This window comes from Gadus chalcogrammus, chromosome 7, assembly GCF_026213295.1.
Source record: "Gadus chalcogrammus isolate NIFS_2021 chromosome 7, NIFS_Gcha_1.0, whole genome shotgun sequence".
In the NCBI taxonomy this organism is placed as follows: Eukaryota; Metazoa; Chordata; class Actinopteri; order Gadiformes; family Gadidae; genus Gadus; species Gadus chalcogrammus.
This window is the reverse complement of record NC_079418.1, coordinates 3931275-3953766: the sequence shown is the minus strand read 5'-3', so window position 1 is coordinate 3953766 and position 22492 is coordinate 3931275. Positions and strand designations below refer to the sequence as shown.

General features: G+C 42.9%; 2 protein-coding genes across 2 annotated transcripts in view; both read left to right on the top strand.

Annotated features, from left to right (window-relative positions):
* Nucleotides 1-3754: 3754 nt before the first annotated feature.
* LOC130385821 (NLR family CARD domain-containing protein 3-like) overlaps nt 3755-22492 on the top strand; it is a 32366-nt gene continuing 13628 nt past the window's right edge. The window contains exons 1-9 of the mRNA XM_056594533.1: nt 3755-4049; nt 14892-14988; nt 15140-15256; nt 15831-15944; nt 16054-16154; nt 18591-20382; nt 20745-20918; nt 21401-21574; nt 22014-22187. Coding sequence (XP_056450508.1) covers nt 14906-14988; nt 15140-15256; nt 15831-15944; nt 16054-16154; nt 18591-20382; nt 20745-20918; nt 21401-21574; nt 22014-22187 — 2729 coding nt within the window. The 5' untranslated portion in view covers nt 3755-4049; nt 14892-14905. The remainder of the gene's footprint in view (nt 4050-14891; nt 14989-15139; nt 15257-15830; nt 15945-16053; nt 16155-18590; nt 20383-20744; nt 20919-21400; nt 21575-22013; nt 22188-22492) is intronic.
* Nucleotides 11456-12663, top strand: LOC130385485 (uncharacterized). Its single transcript, XM_056593993.1, has 2 exons — nt 11456-11472; nt 11850-12663. Exon 2 carries the CDS (start codon nt 11959-11961, stop codon nt 12661-12663), a length of 705 nt encoding a protein of 234 aa, XP_056449968.1. The 5' UTR covers nt 11456-11472; nt 11850-11958.

Genomic DNA, 22492 nt, shown 5'->3' with positions numbered 1-22492 from the left:
TACTTGGCAAGTCCGTACTTCAAGCAGAGACTTGCGAGCATGCGAGTACGTACCTGCAATTGGAACAGCAGCGGACTCGATGACGTCACCACCTCTGCTCGTCCGTTAACTGTGCAACGGCCTCATTTAGGCATATACTACTGAACAATATAAACAAATGATATAAAACAAAATCCCAACCTCTTTCATTTTCAAATAGTATGTAAATATTCTGAATAAATAAAAATTGAAAAGATATGCGTGTCCTGTCATGTGTATAAGCTATACACACACGACTTTATATATATTTATATATTATCTTGTATCATTATTATTATTATATTATATATTATAAAAATATATATATAAGTTAAGAGTAACTTAAGCTACAGTTGTGCGTCTTCTCCATATTGTCCGCCATCGTACTGCTGCGAGTGCGAAATGCATCCTGGGATTTATAGCGGTTGCAAGTACACACGAGCCACCTCCGATGCATGCTCGGTGAAACGACGAGATCGAGCACGCATCAAGAACACTTCCGGGTTTTACGACAGTACTCGCTTGATGCGTACTTCGAATTGGAACAGTGCTCGGGCAACGACTGATGACGTTTCACAAGTCCACGAGCACGCACAGAAACGCAAATTGAGAAACGGCTATAGATTTGAAGAGCGAACATAGACTTGAAGAGTGAACACTGGAAAGAAGACCACTCACTACGTGCATGAGAGAGTAAGAGTCCTGACTGGTTGTTGTACACCCCGTTCTGAGAGAGACCGGATCCACGCTGAAGCAGCCTGTCATCGACTGGCCCCTGCTCAAGAACGTTCGGCCGTAGCGGTAGTGGTAGGAACAGAACGCCCCCTTTCATTGAATTGAGTGCACTCAAAGGCCGTTTCTCAATTCGCGTACTTGTGCGTGCTCGTGTGCTCGTGGACTCGTGAAACGTCATCAGTCGTTGCCCGAGCACTGTTCCAATTCGAAGCACGCATCAAGCCAGTACTGTCGTAAAACCCGGAAGTGTTCTTGATGCGTGCTCGATCTCGCCGTTTCACCGAGCATGCACGTGTACTTGCAACCGCTATAAATCCCAGGATGCATTTCGCACTCGCAGCAGTACGATGGCGGACAATATGGAGAAGACGCACAACTGTAGCTTAAGTTAGTCTTAACTTATATATATATTTATATAATATATTATTATATAATAATAATAATAATAATAATAATAATATAAGATAATATATAAATATATATATATAAAGTCGTGTGTGTATAGCTCATACACATGACAGGACACGCATATCTTTTCAATTTTTATTCATTCAGAATATTTACATACTATTTGAAAATGAAAGAGGCTGGGATTTTGTTTTATATCATTTGTTCATATTGTTCAGTAGTATATGCCTAAATGAGGCCGTAGCACAGTTAACGGACGAGCAGAGGTGGTGACGTCATCGAGTCCGCCGCTGTTCCAATTGCAGGTACGTACTCGCGTGCTCGCAAGTCTGTGCTTGATGTACGGACTTGCCAAGTACGTGCTTGCAAGTCATCGAGTCCGTAGAACGCGTGCTAGGAATTGAGAAACGGCTAAAGACTTGCTGGGTACCCATTTTATTTAGTTTGTTATTTTTCTTGGGGACCTCTTTTGGGTTCAGTGTTTTGAGTTCAGTGTTTTAGGTTCAGTGTTGTTATTATTATTGTGTGAATAATTTTTGATTGATTCTGATTGATCGTTAGATAAAAGGTCAAACGTGCCTCACTGTGTCTGTGTGTTATTCCTTTTATCAGAGTTCTTTAAATAATACAAGCCAGTCTCCTTATAACCTGGAATTGATGCACCACTGCATTGTGTTATATTACCTTTAACAATACAGTTGGTTAAATAAGGCTTTGGGGTGGAGCCAGCAGGTTGCCAGACCTACCACTCCCCTCACTACTCCCTGGCGTCTGCCACAATATAAACGCACGCGCACACACACACACACACACACGCACACGCACACGCACACCGCACACACACACAGAGACTACACAAACATGTATATATCAACACACACACATTGTGTTTTACTGATTTAAATTGTACTGTCATGTACTCAACTATAATCCAAGTGCTACACGTCTGAAAGTTGATCATGATAAAAGAGAAGAGACTTTGAAGATCTTCTGTAACGTTAACTAAGCAGGTTTTACAAAGACTATATTTCTAATGTCAAATTATTAATATCTTTTATTATTAATTGATGTTTAATCTTAACATGTTCATACTACAATATTGTGTATATTTTAATTTCCAAGTAGATTGGCGAACACAGAGCTTGCATGTTGTTGACGGATGTCACAATCTCTGCGTTTGTCAATATACTTATCGAGTCCTAAAAACAAGATGGCGTCGACGGGTGAACTACTGATGGTAATATGTGTATCTGTACACTTACAAAGCTATCAATGCCTTGGTTTATATGTTAAGACCCTTACATTAGATGAGCGTATATGAGCTCATCTAATGTTCAATCCTCACCATAAGAGCCCCGAGGTGAGGCTGCTATGGCTGGGGAGAGATAGATGCATGGGAGGGTAGGGTTAGGTGTTGTGGGAGCTGTGCCCTGGCCCACAAGGGTCCGGGTCTGGGTCTGTTGGGGCCGGGTCCTGGTCCGGGAGAGCTAGGTCCTTGTCTGGGGGGGCCAGGTGCTTGTCTGGGGGTAGTACGGGACCTGGTGTGGGGTGGGTCCCATCATAACCTGAATGGTATGAAACAAACAGAGACGAGGAGAAAGAAAAAGCTAAAACAATAAAAGTCTTGTGGTGGACCCCCCAGGGGAGAGGGACCAGGTCCTGTGTCAGGCCGAGAGAGTCCAGTTCCCCACCCAGCTATCCACTCCTCAACCAGAGAGCGAAGCTGCCCACACAGAGCTCCACACATCCACACACACCTCGCCGCCAGTGTTCCTGGGTCCTGATGTCCATCAGAGTACCAACGAGCCCTCCAGCGCCACCAGGAGAGCGAGCCCTGCGCTCGGAGCAGAGCGGAACGTTCACCGACTGTTTTGGCGACGACGGTGGGATCTGAACCCCGGGATCTCACTCCTGTTTGGGCTTCTGGGTTTCATGGCGTAGCGAACGCGGCCTGGGTCTCTGAGCCCTCCCCCCCTCATTCAACAGGTCCTCCATGGAGGGCGTAACTACGTGTAGCTTGAATCAGAGTACCTCAACATACTTCTAGTTTGGTTGCCCTGACAGCGGGGAGCTGGGGGGGGTCACACTGTGATGGCTCCACTGTCTCCCAGAGGTCACACTGTGGGGGGGGGGTGTCACACTGTGATGGCTCCACTGTCTCCCAGAGGTCCTGGGTAGAGTCTGGAGGTTCTGTTGGGCCCGATGCTTTCTTATGATCAACATGTAAGAAGGATCACCAGAACCGCCTTCTCTCATCTGAGAGACATTGCTCGAGTCAGACCAAAGTCAACCGCAGCGGAAGCAGAGACGCTCTCCCACGCATCGTCAGCGCTAGCCGGCGTGATGCGCTGATCTCTGGTTTAATCAACTCACCACGAAAAGCCCCCAGCTTGTGCAGAACGCCGCTGCTCGACTCCCAACTTGTGTGTGTGGGTGTGTGTGTGTGTGTGTGTGTGTGTGTGTGTGTGTGTGTGTGTGTGTGTGTGTGTGTGTGTGTGTGTGTGTGTGTGTGTGTGTGTGTGTGTGTTTGTGTGTGTGTGTCTGTGTGTGTGCATGTCCCCGCGTGTTTGCATTTATGTGTGCATCAGTGTGTTTACGTACATGCATGTGTGCGTGTCTGAGGTCTCAAACCTTCACTTTACATAAAATCGCGTGATGCCAGATGAGTTACATCGCTTCCTCCCTGAGACGTTCAAACAACTTCCTCATCTGAACTTCATTCTTCCTCAGTGAGCGGCCATGAAGACCAATCTTTCTCTAGATCCACTCTAATCCCTTTCACCTGATTGACTTGTTTTGGGAACACTTCAACCTCCGTTTCTTCCCTTACATTTGTATTTTTATTACTTCATACCGTATGGACACATTTTAATCCCAGAATAGATAAGGTAGGCCGACAGTTTACTACCGTTTATATTGTCTTTTGGTTACTGGTATATAATAATGAACAACCAGTTTACTACCGTTTATGGTCTTTAGGTTACTGGTATATAATAATGAACAACCAGTTTACTACCGTTTATTGTTTTTAGGTTACTGGTATATAATAATGAACAACCAGTTTAGTACCATTTATATTGTCTTTAGGTTACTGGTATATAATAATGAGTTTACTGTAGATAATACAACGCTAGTTCATGTCTTACTGCTTTCCTATCCCGTGTGGTAAATTGAACACTGCATTCAATATTCAAGTGATTAGTTTGTCTTGATGCTACTCCAAATTAAAAGAACGAAGTGACAGAAGTCCTTTGAATGTGCTGATATTTATCGCAAGTTAAATATTTGTGCGTAGTTTATAGATCCTCCTAGTAGCATGTTGCTGGACTGCACCACTTTCACAGGGGGGTTCCTTTGGGTCTAGACTCGACTCCTATGGCTAAAACCACAGCTGGGGCCATAGAGGGAGAGAAGAGACTTGTTTGTCATAAGAGGGTACCCTATCGACGTGTTGAGCTTCACCAGTTGATTTATATGTGGGTCAGTAAGGTGACAGAATTCAGACTTTGTTCCAGTAGAGAAATTATTCAAACGTTCATTTTCAAGGCTATTGTATACATTTTTTTGTTTTGTAGTTTAAGCACAGTTACAACCACAGAGACGAGGTTGTGTAGCTCAGTGACGAGGCTGTGTACCTCAGAGACGAGGTTGTGTACCTCAGAGACAACCTTGTGTACCTCTCAGAGACGACGTTGTGTACCTTAGAGACGAGGTTGTGTATCTCAGAGACGATGTTGTGTACCTCTCATAGACAAAGTTGTGTACCTCTCAGATACGAGGTAGTGTACCTCTCAGGGACGAAGTTGTGAACCTCTCAGAGACGACGTTGTGTACCTCAGAGACGAGATTGTGTATCTCAGAGACGAGGTTGTGTACCTCTCATAGACGAGGTTGTGTACCTCAGAGACGAGGTTGTGTATCTAAGAGACGAGGTTGTGTACCTCTCAGAGACAACGTTGTGTGCCTCAGAGACGAGGTTGTGTACCTCTCAGAGACGAGGTTGTGTACCTCTCAGGGACGAGGTTGTGTTTCTCAGAGATGAGGTTGTGTACCTCTCAGAGGTTGTGTATCTCAGAGGCGAGGTAGTGTACCTCTCAGAGATGAGGTTGTGTACCCCTAGTCCAGTGAACTGCACCACACTGTTCGAGGCTACACCTACATCCCCGTCCAGTGAACTGGCTACCTCATCGTCCTCCGCAGTAAGGACCCTGGCCTCTACTCGATCTTTCTCGAATTCCACTTTTGAAACCTTTTCTTTGACTGACTTGTTTTAGAAACCCTTCAATCTCCGTTCCTTCACTTGCATTTATAATTTCATAACTTTATACCGTTTGGGGCGGAACGCATTTGAATCACTTAATAGAAAAAAATAAAATACATTTTATAATTATTGCAGTATGAGTGATTAAATACAGAAGCAATGTTTTTTATACCAAGTACAAGACATTTATAAATTCATAAAATAACATTGTTTTCAAGCTAAATCTTTGTTTTGCAATGAATGTCAATGTTATGTGAATTAATTAAATGAAATATAAGAAGATAAATTAGAAATATAAAGTGCAGCTCGTTCCGTTGATTTTGGGACGCGGAGGAATGAGGTTGTAGTTTAGGTTCAGCTCTGGTCTCTAGTAGTAGAGCTGGCCCATGTGAGGTCATGATAACAGCTGACTGATGTAAAGCTATAACAGCTTACTGTTAGTGTGATGGTTTAGAGCAGGATAACAGCTGACTGATATAAAGTTATAACAGCTTTTTGTTAGTGTGATGGTTTAGAGCAGGATAACAGCTGACTGATGTAAAGTTACAACAGTTTATTGTTAGTGTGATGGTTTAGAGCAGGATAACAGCTGACTGATATAAAGTTATAACAGCTTACTGTTAGTGTGATGGTTTAGAGCAGGATAACAGCTGACTGATATAAAGTTATAACAGCTTATTGTTAGTGTGATGGTTTAGAGCAGGATAACAGCTGACTGATATAAAGTTATAACAGCTTATTGTTAGTGTGATGGTTTAGAGCAGGATAACAGCTGACTGATATAAAGTTATAACAGCTTATTGTTAGTGTGATGGTTTAGAGCAGGATAACAGCTGATTGATAGAAAGTTATAACAGCTTATTGTTTGTGCGATGGTTTAGATCAGGATTACAAAAAAATAAAACAAAGCTTATTGTTAGTGTGATGAGCTCCATGTAAAAACATTCAATAAGAATATAGAATGTCATCACTAATTAAATTAAATTCAAATCACTTTATTCGTCCCCAAGGGTCTATTTAAAGGGGGGCTTATAGGTCCCCTATAAGTTACTAATGGTCACTTATAGGGGACCTATTATGCGGTCTGTGGGCTGGAGTGCTATCTGTTTATCGTTGCAACCCCCAGCCTCGTATTGAGATCGCGGCGCGCGGTTTCAAAATAAGAGCGCCCAGCACGATTATTATTATTTTTTTTAATGATTAAAAAAACTTTTCAAAACAGCTCGAGGGCCATTAATAGACACCCCGCGGGCCACAAAAGGCCCGCGGGCCGCTACTTGAGTATGACTGACGTAGAGGCACCCCTGCCACGTCCCCATATGCCTGGTCAAATCTGCTTGCGGACCTGCTTCGCAGGTCTTCCGGAAGGTAACCAATCACAACGGAGTGGGGTTGGCAGGAGGGGGGCGAGGGGGCGGAGAAGGACGAAACCGAGCATGAGAGAGAGAATGCTGAAGGAGTCATTAATAAGAAATTAAGACGAGAAAAGTAGTATAATTGGGTCTCTTTTAAGCTCACCATGTCCAGTATTCAGAATTCAAAACATTTATTAACAAATATGTTATTTTTTGCCAAGCGGAGCCAGCCAGTCCTGTGTACGTATGAAAATTAGCCATGTTCGCCAAACAGAAGAAAGACGTGTTGAAAAGTCATACTATAAACGGCTAGCAAGCAAAAGCTAAACCAGAGTGTATCACTCACACACTTGGGTCCATTCTAACTTAAGGTAAGAGGCTATCTTTTAAATCTTTGAAGTGACTGAATTGTGATGATAGAACTGGGACATAGGGTGCACTGTGCATAAGATGAGGGTGTGCAACTGTGTGCATGCATGTCCTTTCCGGCTTCGGCATACTGCATGGTTATGAAGACTTTGTGGTTGGTTGTGGTCTTAGTGAAGCAGCCTAGCCTTGCAAGTTGGAGCAGCCCTAATTGTTTACGTGCGTGCGAGAGGGAGAGAGACAGCGTGCGCACGAGAGAGAGCACACCTGCTGTGGTGATGTTTGACTTGTTGTGTAAAATGTTGTCAGCATCCGCCGTGGTTGGACGAATTTGCTTTGTGTATGTGTTCAATGATGTATCTGTCTGATCGTATTTGCTGTAGATGGATTGTTAAATAATGTCACACGATCGGTCATACTGCAGGCTTTCATTCGCAAGTGCACTGATTGCGTGCCAGTCTCCGATAGGCCATAGGCCTACCCAGGGGTGGACTGGGACCAAAATTCAGCCCTGGCATTTTCTGTCCAGACCAGCCCACTACATTATCAGCAGACACTACATATAAATCCACAAATCTCACACCATATCCTCTCATGTATACTACAAAGGAGAGTCATATTCCTTGATAGCAGTTAACAAATAAAGCACATAACTATGAACTCAAGGACTAAAATTGACAGCTATAGCAATCAATCAATCAAGAGCAAGTCCTCGAACATGGACGGAGGGGGAACAACTCCTCAGGCTCTCACATGTCAAGTGCTCAACCTGAGAGGGAAATGGATACATTATTAAGTCTCTAATCATCACAAATTAAGTATTAAGTAAACATAAAAAATGATAAACTCACCAGACTATAGGAGACTCAACAGCCAAACTTTGGTGCAGTGAATGCAGAGAGTGGAGTCAGAGAGAGAGCAAGTCCTCGAACATGGCAGAGGGGGAACAACTCCTCAGGCTCTCACATGTCAAGTGTTCAACCTGAGAGGGACATGGATACATTATTAATTCTGAAAAATAAAGAAAATGTTTTCCTCTGTCCTGCACCTAGAGTTGAAAACGTTTTGGATGTGCTTTTCTTTTAATACTTTTTTTTAAATATTATAATTATGAAGTATGAATTTATATAACATTCAAAAATACATGATAAACTTATCAAATTCTAACAGTTGTCTCAAATGAGAGAACAAGTCAACATATAGAACAGAGGGAGAACGACTCCTCAAATATATCAGAACAACCTGTAATGGAGAATAATTTATAATTGAGTGTACATGATCACGCCATTAAGGATCAACACATAAGCACAATAAAACTTCTAAAAGCATCATTAAGATGACAAATAATTAATTACTACATCCATAATGTGTGATGTGTGATAATAACAATAATATTAAATATTTCTCGCCTTATCAGTGGAGCTCTCGTAGGGTTTAAAAGGGTTTCTTTACCGGCGTTGCTATGGTTACCGGTCTCGCGTGTTCCAGCGGTTTATTCAATACTTCAGTCTATATTTAAGCAATAGATCACGCCAGGCTGTGGTATGTGCTCATTATACCACTGTTAAGGGGCGTTCGGCCCCGACGCGCAGCGGAGGGCCGGCGACCCCCTTCAAAATATGTACAGTATGATTCAAAATTAATATCAAGCAATAATCAAGCAACATTGGGAACATTTTTAAATAACATAGAAAAAACAGGCCACATATTTAACTAAACTTAACAAAAATTCGCCAAACTTCTCCTCCGATCTCTCTCTATCGCTCACACACGTCCTCTGCCCCGCTGTGTTTGCTCTCGCTGTCATCGCGAGTAGGGTCTGTCTGCGTCCTGCAAGACGGAGGCGTAACTTGTACTAGGAGGCGAAACTTGTACTTTTCTAAATCGCGGTCCACGCGAGATCTTCTCTTTTCGCGCTAAAAAAAAGAGCCTTGTAAATCACGGTTAACACGAGATCTTCCCTGAAGTCGGATCTTCAGATATTCATGTCGGCAAGTAAATGCCGCGTAAAACGCTTGCTTGGGCGAACAAGGAGGTGGAGACGTTCGTCTGCATTCTTGGGGAGGAAGACGTTGTTTACGATGTTTACATCCGGCCTACCTTAAAGGCTACTGTCGGCGGTGGAAACGCGACCTCGGAACTGAGCTGGGCTATACCGCCCCCTCCCTACCGCACCTTTGCGAACCGAACCGTTCCGCACCCTGCAGTGGAAACGTGGCAATACAGATCACTTCCGCGATTTAGATGAGTACTAGACACGCCTCCGACTACAAGTTACGCCTCCGACTACAAGTTACGCCTCCTACTACAAGTTACGCCTCCTCCGACTACAAGTTACGCCTCCTACTACAAGTTACGCCTACTTCTTGCAGGACGCAGACAGATACTATTGGTCATCGCTCCCCAGCTGCTCCGCTTCCACCGGCTCCGCCCAAAGCACGTTTTCTCTGACGTATTCAAAAACTCTCCGGTCAACCTCACTGAAACGGCCACTTTGAGGACCACGGTAGGATTTGCGCTGACTGTTGACGTCTTTGAGACATTATTTTGGTGCTCGCCATCTTCTTACGTTACACTCCGTGACCCCAAACTTCTTGGCAGCTTGGCAGTTGTTACTTGACTCTGCCTTATTGACAACCATTATTTAAAAATTGGCATCATAGCTCCTCCGCTGTTGTTGATTGACCTGACCCACTTTTGAGCCACTTGTCTCTAATGGTCAGCCTGTCTTTAAACACCGGTAACGGTCTGGTTGTTAAGGACGCTGGACTACTTCTTCCCGGAACCAATTTCTGGCGCAACCTGCGGCCGCGAATGTGTATTGACATTTAAAGGGAGAGGCGAAGAAGAGAAACTGCGCTCTGAATACTAGACCCCGAATATAAGACGACCCAACTTTTTCAGACCTATTTCGAGGGGAAAAAAGTCTGTCTTATATTCGGACCAATACGGTAATTAACTGCATACTTGTGACAACATATTAGCCCAGAGTTGAAGGGCTGTGGCTGTTGGTAGTTGTGGTTGATTTTGTTTAAATATGCCGAATTGTGATATTATGGGTTATTAATGTTCAGATGATTTAGCTAAGCTAGCTAACAGCTTCTAACGTCAGCAGTCTCTTGTTGCCACAGCATCAGTAAACATTGACATGGACTAATGAGCTGTAAATGGAGATGCAGAATCATGCTGTATTGTAAATACAGATGAGATACTTTGAATTTTAGCACAAAATACAAGTAAACCTATAGGAAACAATGGTTTTAACTAATGCTGGGCTTACCCAAAAAGATTTTCACATTCACAGACTAAAAGCTGCAAGAGAGAATTTAGCGTTGGATCAAGTGTGATATTTAACAAGGGTTTTGTAGATATGTAGATATGGGGGTTGGAGATGCAGCGACCACAGGATGTCTGTTAACTTCCTGTTCAGGTTTCACACCTTTCAGCACAAGAGACACAAACTTGAAAAACAGCAACAACTGCTATTTGCAGAGCTGTACTATTATTCGGATGTATGTACTTGATTAAATTGTTTTAATAAAGTACATACAGGGTTCTTCCCGTTCGTCTCGTCCCACCCCTAGTGCTGATAATGTAGTGGGCTGGTCTGGACAGAAAATGCCCTTTAAATAGCTGAAGAAAAGCTGTTTATTGGGAGCAGAACGTCCACCGGCGCCCGCGTATATCTGGCCCCGCGGACGTGATTGAGGCCCACACTGTTGGTGGGCGGGGGTTACACATTTTTCAGTGCTACGGCTGACGCCTAGGGATAACCAAATAGCGATAGCCTTAGGGGCCGTGTCCACCAAAATCGTTTTTAAAAGGCGGAGCGCTCCGTGCACTGCTTTCAACGCGTTTGTGCGCGCCGCTCAAAAAAGGCGCACGGAGCGTTTTTCGTTTGCGTCATTAATATGCGTCATCGCTTGTATCCATAGATATACAGCTTCTATCTGTTGGCTCCATCATCTGGCATCTGACACCTGAACGTCCTCTCTGGTTGCTCCTACAATTTTATTAGAAAATTAATGCAAGATTAATAGCGCTTCTTGCCGTGGCAGCGGAGGTTGCGGACGATCCCCCTGCGCCTGTCGAGGTTGCCCGGAGGAGGGTGTGGGTCCACAGCATTAATCATGGCAGGAGGCAATACGGGGAATACCACCGGCTGTGTCAAGAGCTCCGCCTGGACGAGGATCGCTTTAAGGTTTATTTCCGACTCAACCGGCAACAATTTGAAGGAGTGTTGACATTTATTGGGCCGACCATCGCCAAGATGAATACAAATTATAGGGAGAGCATCAATCCCGCCCAACGGCTTTGCATTTGTCTGAGGTGAGTAGCATAAATTGAAATGTGTCTTTGTAAATAAACACAACAGTTGGTATTTAACGTTAGGTCTATATTGTTTAGACATAAACAGGAGTTGAGTCATTCTTATTGTATAAGCCTGTAAACACTGACACTTTATTTTGGCAACATTGTGACATTTGCAGATCCATACACACACAATGTTTTATTGCCATTGTGCACATGTCTTTTGCCATAGAGATAATTTAAACGGTTTGCCTTCTTATTAATTCAATAAATTAAATGTAGGCTATTTTCATATTTAATTAATAAGAAGGCAAACCTTTATTAGCAACTGTGCAGTTCTTTTTTGTTTTCTAAATAACTGAAGATAATGTAGGCTATCTTTGTTTATGTTGCAGGTACCTGTCAACTGGAGACTCATACAGGTCCATAGCCTTCAGCTACAGGGTGGGGTTCTGCACTGTGGCGAGGATCGTGAAGAGTGTGTGTTAGGCCATATGGCAGTGTATGGTCTCCACATACATGCCTGTGCCAGGGGCAGAGGACTGGAGGAAGATAGCGGGGGACTACGAGAAGCTGGCGGACTTCCCCAACTGCCTCTGCGCCATAGACGGCAAACATGTGGTAATCCAGGCCCCACCGTCTACTGGCAGCCAGTACTTTAATTATAAGGGGGCATTCTCCATCGTCCTTCTGGCGGTGGTGGATGCCCGCTATAGATTTAGGGTCGTGGATGTGGGGGCCTACGGCTGGAGCAGTGATGGAGGCACGCTCTCGTCTTCGGCCTTTGGCACTGCTCTGCGGCTGGGGAACCTGGACCTTCCACCTGATCGACCCCTACCTGGAGCAGACCATCTGGGACCCCAGCCGCATGTATTCATTGGGGATGAAGCTTTTCCTCTGCCGAGGAACTTCCTGCGGCCCTATCCTAGCCAAAACCTGGGGGGAGAGCGGAGGATCTTCAATTTTCGGCTGTCCCATGCCCGGAGGATTGTGGAGTGCGCCTTTGGCATCCTCGCCAACCAGTGGAGGCTCTACAGGAGGGTTCTCGGCGTGTCGCCAGAAGTTGCAGAGAGCGCCGTGAAAGCCACCTGTATTCTGATGGTGAGGGAGAGGATGGCCCCCGCACTCCAACTGTGCCATCACAGGGTGCAGTGCAGAGCATCCCCAGGGTCGGCAGCAACAATGCCTCCAGGGAAGCGGTCGCAGTGAGGGAGACCTTCAACCACTATTTCTCATCTCTGCCTGGTCGAGTGACTTGGCAGGATGGAATTTACTTGATCATTTTTTTTATATATTTAAATCAAAAAAGGCGAAAAACCAAAACTAATAATTAAATTTCTTAAATCAATCTAACATTCATGTTGTATGCTGGATTACTTCTGAAGACAAAAACACAACTTTAACACCTTCATCATCATCAGAGCATTCATTATGTATCTACTACCTAATGTAATGAAAACAAAACAACATTGTCTTAGCATTAAAATGTTTATGATATGCCTTTAACGTGAGGTCGTACAGGACCGGACACTCACTCACAGCTGTTATTAAACTTTCGTCCCACAAGTTTCAGTTTGTTTCAGTTTGTGTTCTGTTGATACTTTTAGCCTTGCCTCCTCCTTGATTTTGATTGGTCGTTCGAAAAAAGCGCCGATGACGTGGAGCGCTTTTCTTCAAAAGTTCAACTGTTTTCAACTGGGGCGCGCGCCTAGAAGCGCGAGGCATGCTGAGCGTTTAACAGACCCAGGCGGCTTTTTAAAAAGCGCGCTGCATGCGCGTCCTGCCATAGAGAATGCATTGCAGACAGGCGCTCCGCCTTTTAAAAACGCTTTTGGTGGACACGGCCCCTTAAAAGGCTGCGCCTATACTCATAGAATCTAGAGTTACAATACGTAACTATCGATAGGCTACTAAAGCATATCGGATTATCAACAATTGTTGTGTGCGGGTGTGTGTTGTCATATAGGCTATAGACTGATTGCTTGCATCCATGAAATATTGCAATGTATTAGGCCTACTGCATATAGAGATAATTTAGATCGGTATTGCGCAACAATCGGGGGATGGGGACCACCTGAATATTGAAGGGCATTTCACACACTGGTCACAGCGCATCCATCACCTCACCTCCGAAGTGAGCGCACTCACTTCAACATAGACATTGAACGAGCTGGTTCAAAATGGCCCAAAAATCTTCAGTTTGGGAACATTTTGAATTGGCCAATGATCGACGTAGCTGTATGCTACGTGACGTTACCAGAGCGAGGGAGGCAAATTATAAGCGACACCAAGCAGAGAAGCGAGAGAGGTGGAGGAAGAATAGATATCTTGTTTCCCTTAACTTTATAACACAACATTAGTGGGATCTCGGGAGGAAAAGCAATGCTTAGCGAAATGCTAACAATAGCTTAGCTGTTTGTTTACGTTCGCTGTACAGCGCCGGGCCCATCAACTGTGACTGGCTTGCTGCAGAGCGTGAGCGTCTTGGGAATACCCGGTCAATACAATGGATATAATATGGACACATAAGACAATCAATATTCGTATTTGTTATGGATTTATTATACAAATTCCCTGAAAAGATGCACGTTCCAAGATTAATTGAAAAGCTCCCGTAAGGGCTGAGATGGCAGAGGACAGCTGATTTGGAACGGAACAACAGCTGTTCGCTTCCACAGGGAAAAAGTATGGAACTCCAATTTACTTAGGCCTACTAATTAACGTTCAAAAGCCATTAAATCTTCAACAAAATATGCAGATACTGTCAAACTCGGTTCCAGGGAGTATATAATTAGGGATTATTAATGTTGTTTTTGATGGTGTGTTATTCTGGAATGAGTATTCGAATACTCGCTCGGAAAAACCAACGAGTATTCGAAGCCTGAAAAATGGCATTCGGGCCATCCCTAGATATGTGTGCATAGCGACAGTCCAGACTGTTGCTGGACTGTACCACTTTCACAGGGGGGTTCCTGTGGGTCTAGACTACAGCTGAGGCCATAGAGGGAGAGAAAGAGACTCGTTGGTCATAAGAGGATACCCTATCGATGTGTTGAGCTTAACCAGTTGATTTTTATGGGATCTGTGGTTCAGTTAAATGACAGAATTCAGACTTTGTTCCAGTAGAGAAATTATTCAAACGTTCTTTACTTTAAATTTTACCCCAATGCATTTTTTAAGTCTTTTGTATATCTTTTTTGTGTTGTAGTTTAAGCACAGTTACAGTCTCCAAGGTGCTTAATTCTCATCTCTCAGTTCTCATCTGCTCTACACATCTGTACTGTAGTGAGGGCAGTATGGTTATGTTGTGGGGTTCATATTGACGGTCTCTGACGTCCATAAGGCTTTAGTGTGACGCAGTTACAATGATCTCTCTCAATAAACAGCAAAAGTTCAGAAGGCAAATTAAGTGATGGATGAGTTGTGTTTGTGTCCAGGTCTCCAGTCTACTATGGATGAGGAGATAGAGGAGGGGGGTCCTACCTCTAAGACCACTCTGTCTGGGGAACATGGCCGCCGGAGCAAAGCTAAGAGGTAAGAAGAGGAGCTCTCTGTCTGTGACTGTTGTCCATCTCAGAGCTCAGCAGTGATACATCATGACTCCATCATTACTCTGAGTAACAACTGTGTGTGTGTGTGTGTGTGTGTGTGTGTGTGTGTGTGTGTGTGTGTGTGTGTGTTGAAGCCCAGAGCAGCAGCAGAGAGCAGATTCCCCTGGACCCAGCTGTGTCTCCATGAAGAGTGACTCGTCTATGTACCTACCTCCTGTCTTTAAAGATGGACGGCCCACCGGAGAGGAGAGGTAGGAGTTTCAAACAGACTGGAGTGGCTCAAAACTAATACAACTTTTTCTAAAAAAAAGTGTGTGTGTGGAAGCCCAGAGCAGCAGCAGAGGGCAAACTCCCCTGGACCCAGCAATCGTATGAATGAAATTAATGTTAAGACGACTTGTAGCAGACTTTACAGGTTTAATGTATAAAGGTTCAATGGCTTTCAAACGGCCCCATTTATTGAACCAGTTTGAATTTGTCTTTGGAGGTGAAGTGATTTCTTGTAACAAATAATCCATGAAGATTAACACTGGTCTGGGTAGAAACTTAGAAATTGACTGCTCTATTTTTTATGTTAGCTAAATGCATTGTGAATAAACACTATGAACAGTATGAAGGATACTTTGTGTGTTTTTATGTCAACATGTTAGTGCTTGAATGCCATAATAACTTCATTTTTCAGCTCCCCTTTATATTCATATTTCAAAAATCATAGAAAGATTATTGAAATGGAAAGTCATGAGATAGTAGTTGGGTAGTCCTGCAATAAATTATCATGAAACGATATCCACAAATCCTAACTTCCAGATGGTGTTTGGTTTTCAGAAGGAGGCAGGAGAGAGCAGACTCCCCTGGACCCAGCTGTGTCTCCATGAAGAGTGACCAGTCTATGTACCTACCTCCTGACCTTAAAGATGGATGGCCCTCCAGAGAGGAGAGGTAGGAGTTTCAAACAGACGATAAAAGAGACAAGTTGGTTGTTATCAGACCCTACTGATACTGATGTTTACAAGTCAGGAAAATATGTCTGTGTGTGTGTTCTCCACAGACACCAGGAGAGGCCAAAGGTTACCAGCGCTCAGTTTGTACAGCAGCATCAAACAGAGCTGGAGATGAACAAGAAGGAACTGGCCGACACACTGTGGGGCGGTAAGAGACTCTTACTTTGAAGACAGAGGAGACGATTATTTTGAAGAGCAGAAGAGACTCTTACTTTGAAGACAGGTGTTTCGGCAGCTTGTCCTACCTTCTTTCAAGATGCCGTGCGAGCCCAGGCGAGGGGGTATTTCAGACGCACGTTCAAGGTCAATCAAACAAAATCTAATTACAACGAGAATATGATCTCTTGTCCTTCTAATTATAACAAAAATTATATCATTATATCATTAATTATATCATTATAAGTTGTATGCGGGTTTCAGTATAAATGCAAACGAAGAGGTTATATTCCAATGTGTATCTTTGTACACAATTCGCATAGGCATTTCTTATTCGTGTTCGTATTCGTTTTCGTATTCGTGTTTGTATTCGTGTTCGTATTGTATTTGTGGTCAAAAAATTACATTTCTTCCGACTGTGGCTGGCGTTTTCTTAATGCGGTCCCCTTACTGGCCTCACATCCTGTCTACCTATATTGAGTTCAAGGAGGCACCTCAAACCAACATAAAAGTGCCAGCAGAGGGAGGTAATTTTCAATAAAATAAAACTAAGAATAAATTGGCCCTAACAACAAGAGAAATTCTAATTTTAGAAAAACAATATGACACTCATATTATTTTCAGACTAATTTACTTTTAACTTCAATGTGGAGATATCTTTTCTCTTGAGGGTTAAATGGTTTAATCCAGATACAGTATGTAGGGTTATTGTGGTGTTATCAGGTTAAATGGTTTGATCCAGATATATAGGGTTATTGTGGGGGTATAAGGTTAAATGGTTTGATCCAGATATGTAGGGTTATTGTGGGGGGGATCAGGTTAAATGGTTTGATCCAGTTATGGGTTATTGTGGGGGTATCAGGTTAAATGGGTTGGTCCAGATATGAAGGTTTATTTTGGGGGTATCAGGCTAAATGGTTTGGTCCAGATATGAAGGGTTATTGTGGGGGTATCAGGTTAAATGGTTTGGTCCAGATATGAAGGGTTATTGTGGGGGTATCAGGTTAAATGGTTTAGTCCAGATATGTAGGGTTATTTTGGGGGGGGAGGGGCTCGAAACCTACCGATCTGCTCGCACGGCGAAATTACATCACCCTCCGCTGCATGTCACTTTGAAAAACTTTGTGTGTGTGTGTCTTAAGGCAATGGCGGAGCCATTGCGTTTGTGTCTAAGGCGCGTTTACATGGACACTTCTGATCCAATTCAATTTCTAATCGGAATAGATCTATTCTTATCATGCAATCTGAATGTACTGTATATATGGCATTTACTAAAGTGGTAAGCGTACTTGCTTATGTCTCTCGCGCACAACCTTTATGTTGGTCGGGACTTATGTGATGTATGCAAGGGATACATTATATTCTACATTATCCTGCCTATTACACGGCTCCTTACCAAAACGAAACAATATCTTCACACGGTGTGTCTTTTTACGATTACCATTCGTAGTGTTGATCAGCAGAGAAATAGTCCGCCAAAGATGTTGACGTTGCATAGCAACTAGACACGCTTGATAAGTTACTGGACTATTTGCAGAGTGATAAGAAAAACGTGAATCAGGCAAAAAATCCACTTTCCTTGACAGCGGTCTAGTTCGGTGTGCATAATAATACAGACGGACAAATTGCTAACTACTACAGCTGCTGATGCCATCTCTCTAAGTTATAAAGTAGCCGCACCCACCCCAAACCAATCAGAATAAGTGTATACATGTCGATTATAGCAGACTACACCACCTCTTCTATTCCGCATGGAATTCTATTCCGATCAGAGAATTGTATTCCAGTTGAGGCGTATATATGAAAAAAAATTATACAGATTGAGCTCTTCTTCCACTTCTAATCGATCAGAAGTGTCCATGTTAACGCAGCAATGTGGCAGAGCTATTGCATGTGTGTGTGTGTGCCTGAACGTCCTCACGCTCTGGCGTCAATGGAAATCAATGAGAGCAACTGAAAACTATGCCGTTAAGAAACTAAAACTGTGATTCTGAAAAAGTATAAAAGCTATCGAAATTTCGTTTTGATATTATTGAAGATACAATTGCATAGATTTGTTCAATGGTTTGACTGAAGGTAAACGGTTGAAAATTGAATTAGTTACAGGTTTACCAGACGGCTTCAATGAAACCAACTGAAAGTAGTAGAAGGGAGTAGATGCATTCAGCGTTACATGAAATGGTGATATTGACGATGATCAGATCGACTATCAACGATCTCTAGGGGACGCAATCGGACGATGAAAGCTTGTAGACAATCGCCCAACCCTAATCTGTACCTTGCAGTCCTTGTCACGACCAGCTTCTCCGACCACAAGTAATGGAGCAACTAAATATCATAAAGTTGCTCATTTAACAGGAAATATTGACCTGGTTCCACTGATGTCACCATCCACTAAATGATGTCTTCTGTTTTTTTCCTCATTTAGCATCTGCTGCTGTCGAGTGCCAACCTAAATTCAAGTCTCGTTTGAAGAAGAAGTTGTGGAGTTTGGATGAGGGAATCACACAAGGAGAGCAAAGACCTCTGAATGAGATCTACACAGAGCTCTTCATCACAGAGGGAGGCAGTGGAGAGGTCATCCAGGAACATGAGGTCAGACTGATTGAAATAGCTTCCAGGAAACCAGCCAAGGAAGAAACACCAATCAAATGTGGAGACATCTTTAAACCCTTACCTGGACAAGATAAACCAGATAAACCAATCAGGACAATAATGACAACTGGAGTGGCCGGCATTGGTAAAACCGTCTTGACACAAAAGTTCACTCTGGACTGGGCGGAAGATAAAGCCAACCGTGACATAAACTTCACATTTCTCCTCACTTTCAGAGAGCTGAATTTACTGAAAAATAAAGAGTTTAGCTTGGTGGGACTTGTTCATCACTTCTTTAATGAGACCAAAGAAGCAGGAATTTGCAGATTCCACCGGTACCAAGTTGTCTTCATCTTGGATGGTCTGGATGAGTGTCGACTTCCTCTGGACTTCCAGAAAAACCGGATCTGGACTGATGTCACAGAGTCCACCTCAGTGGACGTGCTGCTGACAAACATCATCAGGGGAAACCTGCTTCCCTCCGCTCGCATCTGGATAACCACACGCCCTGCGGCAGCCAATCAGATCCCTGCTGAGTGTGTTGACAGGGTAACAGAGGTGAGGGGGTTCACCGACTCACAGAAGGAGGAGTTCTTCAGGAAGAGATTCAGAGACGAGGCAATGGCCAACACAATCATCTCCCACCTCAAGAAATCACGAAGCCTCCACATCATGTGTCACATCCCAGTCTTCTGTTGGATCACTGCTACAGTTCTGGAGGACATCTTCAAAACATCCAAGAGAGGAGAAGAGATGCCCAAGACCGTGACTCAGATGTACATCCACTTCCTGAGGGTTCAGTCCATACAGGGGGATGGGAAGTACCATGGGAGATCTGAAACAGATCCACACTGGGATTCAGAGAGCAGGGAGATCATCCTTTCTTTGGGAAAACTGGCTTTTAACCAGCTGGAGAAAGGCAACCTGATCTTCTACGAGGCAGACCTGGCAGACTGTGGCATCGACATCAAAGCATCCTCAGTGTACTCAGGAGTGTTCACCCAGATCTTTAAAGAGGAGGGTTGGTTGTACCAGGACAAGGTGTTCTGCTTTGTCCATCTGAGCATCCAGGAGTTTCTGGCTGCCCTTTATGTCTTTCTGTTCTTCAACGACACTGGTATCAATCTGCTCTCAGAAGAACCACCCACCTCTGGGAAAGATCAAATCCTCCTCCTCTACCAGAGTGCTGTGGACAAGGCCTTACAGAGTGACAACGGACAACTGGACTTGTTCCTCCGCTTCCTCCTGGGCCTCTCTCTGGAGACCAATCAGATTGTCCTACGAGGTCTGCTGGGACAGACTGGAACCAGCTCACTGACAAATACAGAAACAGTGTCTTACATCAAGGAGAAGATGAAAAGAGATCTATCTTCAGAGAGAAGCATCAATCTGTTCCACTGTCTGAATGAGCTGAACGACCGTTCTCTAGTGAAGGGGATCGAACAGTACCTGACATCAGTAAGGGTCCCCAAAAAAACTCTCTCTCCTGCTCAACTGTCAGCTCTGGCCTTCATCCTGCTGACATCAGAAGAGGAGCTGGACGTGTTTGACCTGAAGAAATACTCTGCTTCAGAGGAGGGTCTTCTGAGGCTGCTGCCAGTGGTCAAAGCCTCTAAAACATCTCTGTAGGTTCACTCGTAACAGGAATTAAAATACACACTACACAATATACATCTACTCATAACAGAATAAAGTTAAGTTATATAATAATATACAAAACATCTCTATAGGTGACCTATTGATGTTTTATGTTTTACAGTACACATAAGATAATATTCAGAACAATAGAACATATAAGTAGTTTTCATTTAAAAACATTTTCAATCTCAACTAAAGAACTATTTAACATTTTACATTGAATATATAATGAACATTTATATACCTAATTATTGAGTATTTTTTTTTAACTAATTACATTCCTTCATTATTGAATAACTTAAAGGTTTATGTTATTTTACAGTTCCTAATATGTTTATTTTGTGTGAAGGTTGAAGGACTGTCATCTGTCAGAGAGATGCTGTGAAGCTCTGGCCTCAGTTCTCAGCTCCAACTCCTCTAGTCTGAGGAAGCTGGACCTGAGTACCAACGATCTGCAGGATTCAGGAGTGAAGCTGCTCTCTGCTGGACTGGGGAGTCCACGCTGTACACTGGAATCTCTCAGGTCAGGTTTACTGGTCAAACAATAACACGAAAAGGTTCAATATCAGAAGACATTTAACAGATTTACATCCAGAAAGGTTAGGTCATAAATACATTGTTTTCATCAGAATAACTCAACATATTTATATTTTTGTTGGCATGACAGTTTAGGTACACATTATATTCTTAGTTTGTTAATGATGGTATAATGTGTATGTTGTATAACATTATTATTCTGATTATCATGTAGTCAGAAAGTAAAGTGTGGTTTAGAGTTGTTTATTAAAGTTTAATAACAACCTATTAATAAAACTGTATGTTTAAGTGAAATATAATGATAATTTTTGCTTGATAATTTACTATCTGTGTGAAATCTTTCTCTTGATATTTTAAGATCCAGGTTATTCATATTATTTATTATTTCATATATTTAAAAAAAACTGGTTATAATTCTCCTATAATTGAATTACAGTTCCTAAAAGGTTGTGTCTATTTTGTGTGAAGGCTCAATGGCTGTCATCTGTCAGAGAGATGCTGTGAAGCTCTGGCCTCAGTTCTCAGCTCCAACTCCTCTAGTCTGAGAGAGCTGGACCTGAATACCAATGATCTGCAGGATTCAGGAGTGAAGCTGCTCTCTGCTGGACTGGGGAGTCCACGCTGTACACTGGAATCTCTCAGGTCAGTTTTACTCAAAGGTCAAACAATAACACCAAAAGGTTCAATATCAGAAGACCTTTAACAGATTTACATTCAGAAAGGTTAGGTCATAAATACATTGTTTTCATAAGAATAACTCAACATATTTATATTTTTGTTGGCATGACAGTTTAGGTACACATTATATTATTAGTTTGTTAATGATGGTATAATGTGTATGTAGTATAAGATTATTATTCTGATTATCATGTAGTCAGACAGTAAAGTGCGGTTTAGAGTTGTTTAATAAAGTTTAATAACAACGCTTGATAATTTAAGATCTGTGTGAAATCTTTGTCTTGATATTTTAAGATCAAGGTTATTCATATTATTTATCATTTCATGAATTTAAAAAAACTGGTTATAATTCTCCTATAATTTAATTACAGTTCCTAACAGCTTGTGTTTATTTTGTGTGAAGGCTCAATCGCTGTCATCTGTCAGAGAGATGCTGTGAAGCTCTGGCCTCAGTTCTCAGCTCCAACTCCTCTAGTCTGAGAGAGCTGGACCTGAGTACCAACGATCTGCAGGATTCAGGAGTGAAGCTGCTCTCTGCTGGACTGGGGAGTCCACACTGTACACTGGACACTCTCAGGTCAGTTTTAATCAATGTGCAGATACACCACAATCCATATCAGAGAACAGTTATATTGCTCAGCTGATAACTCAGTACCTGTGGTGACCACATTAATGACTTTGGTGTCATAGAAATGCTACATCTTGTTGTCTAGGTGGATATAGTTATAGATCCATATGCTTGCAAATTTTTAATTATAAAAACAAACATGAAAACAAAAATATAACGATAGTGTCTCCCGTGTACGGGACGGTGATAGTTGAGAGCAGGGTGAAATACAGGGGGTCTTGGGAGGGTCTGAGACCTCTAGTTGGACACCCCCT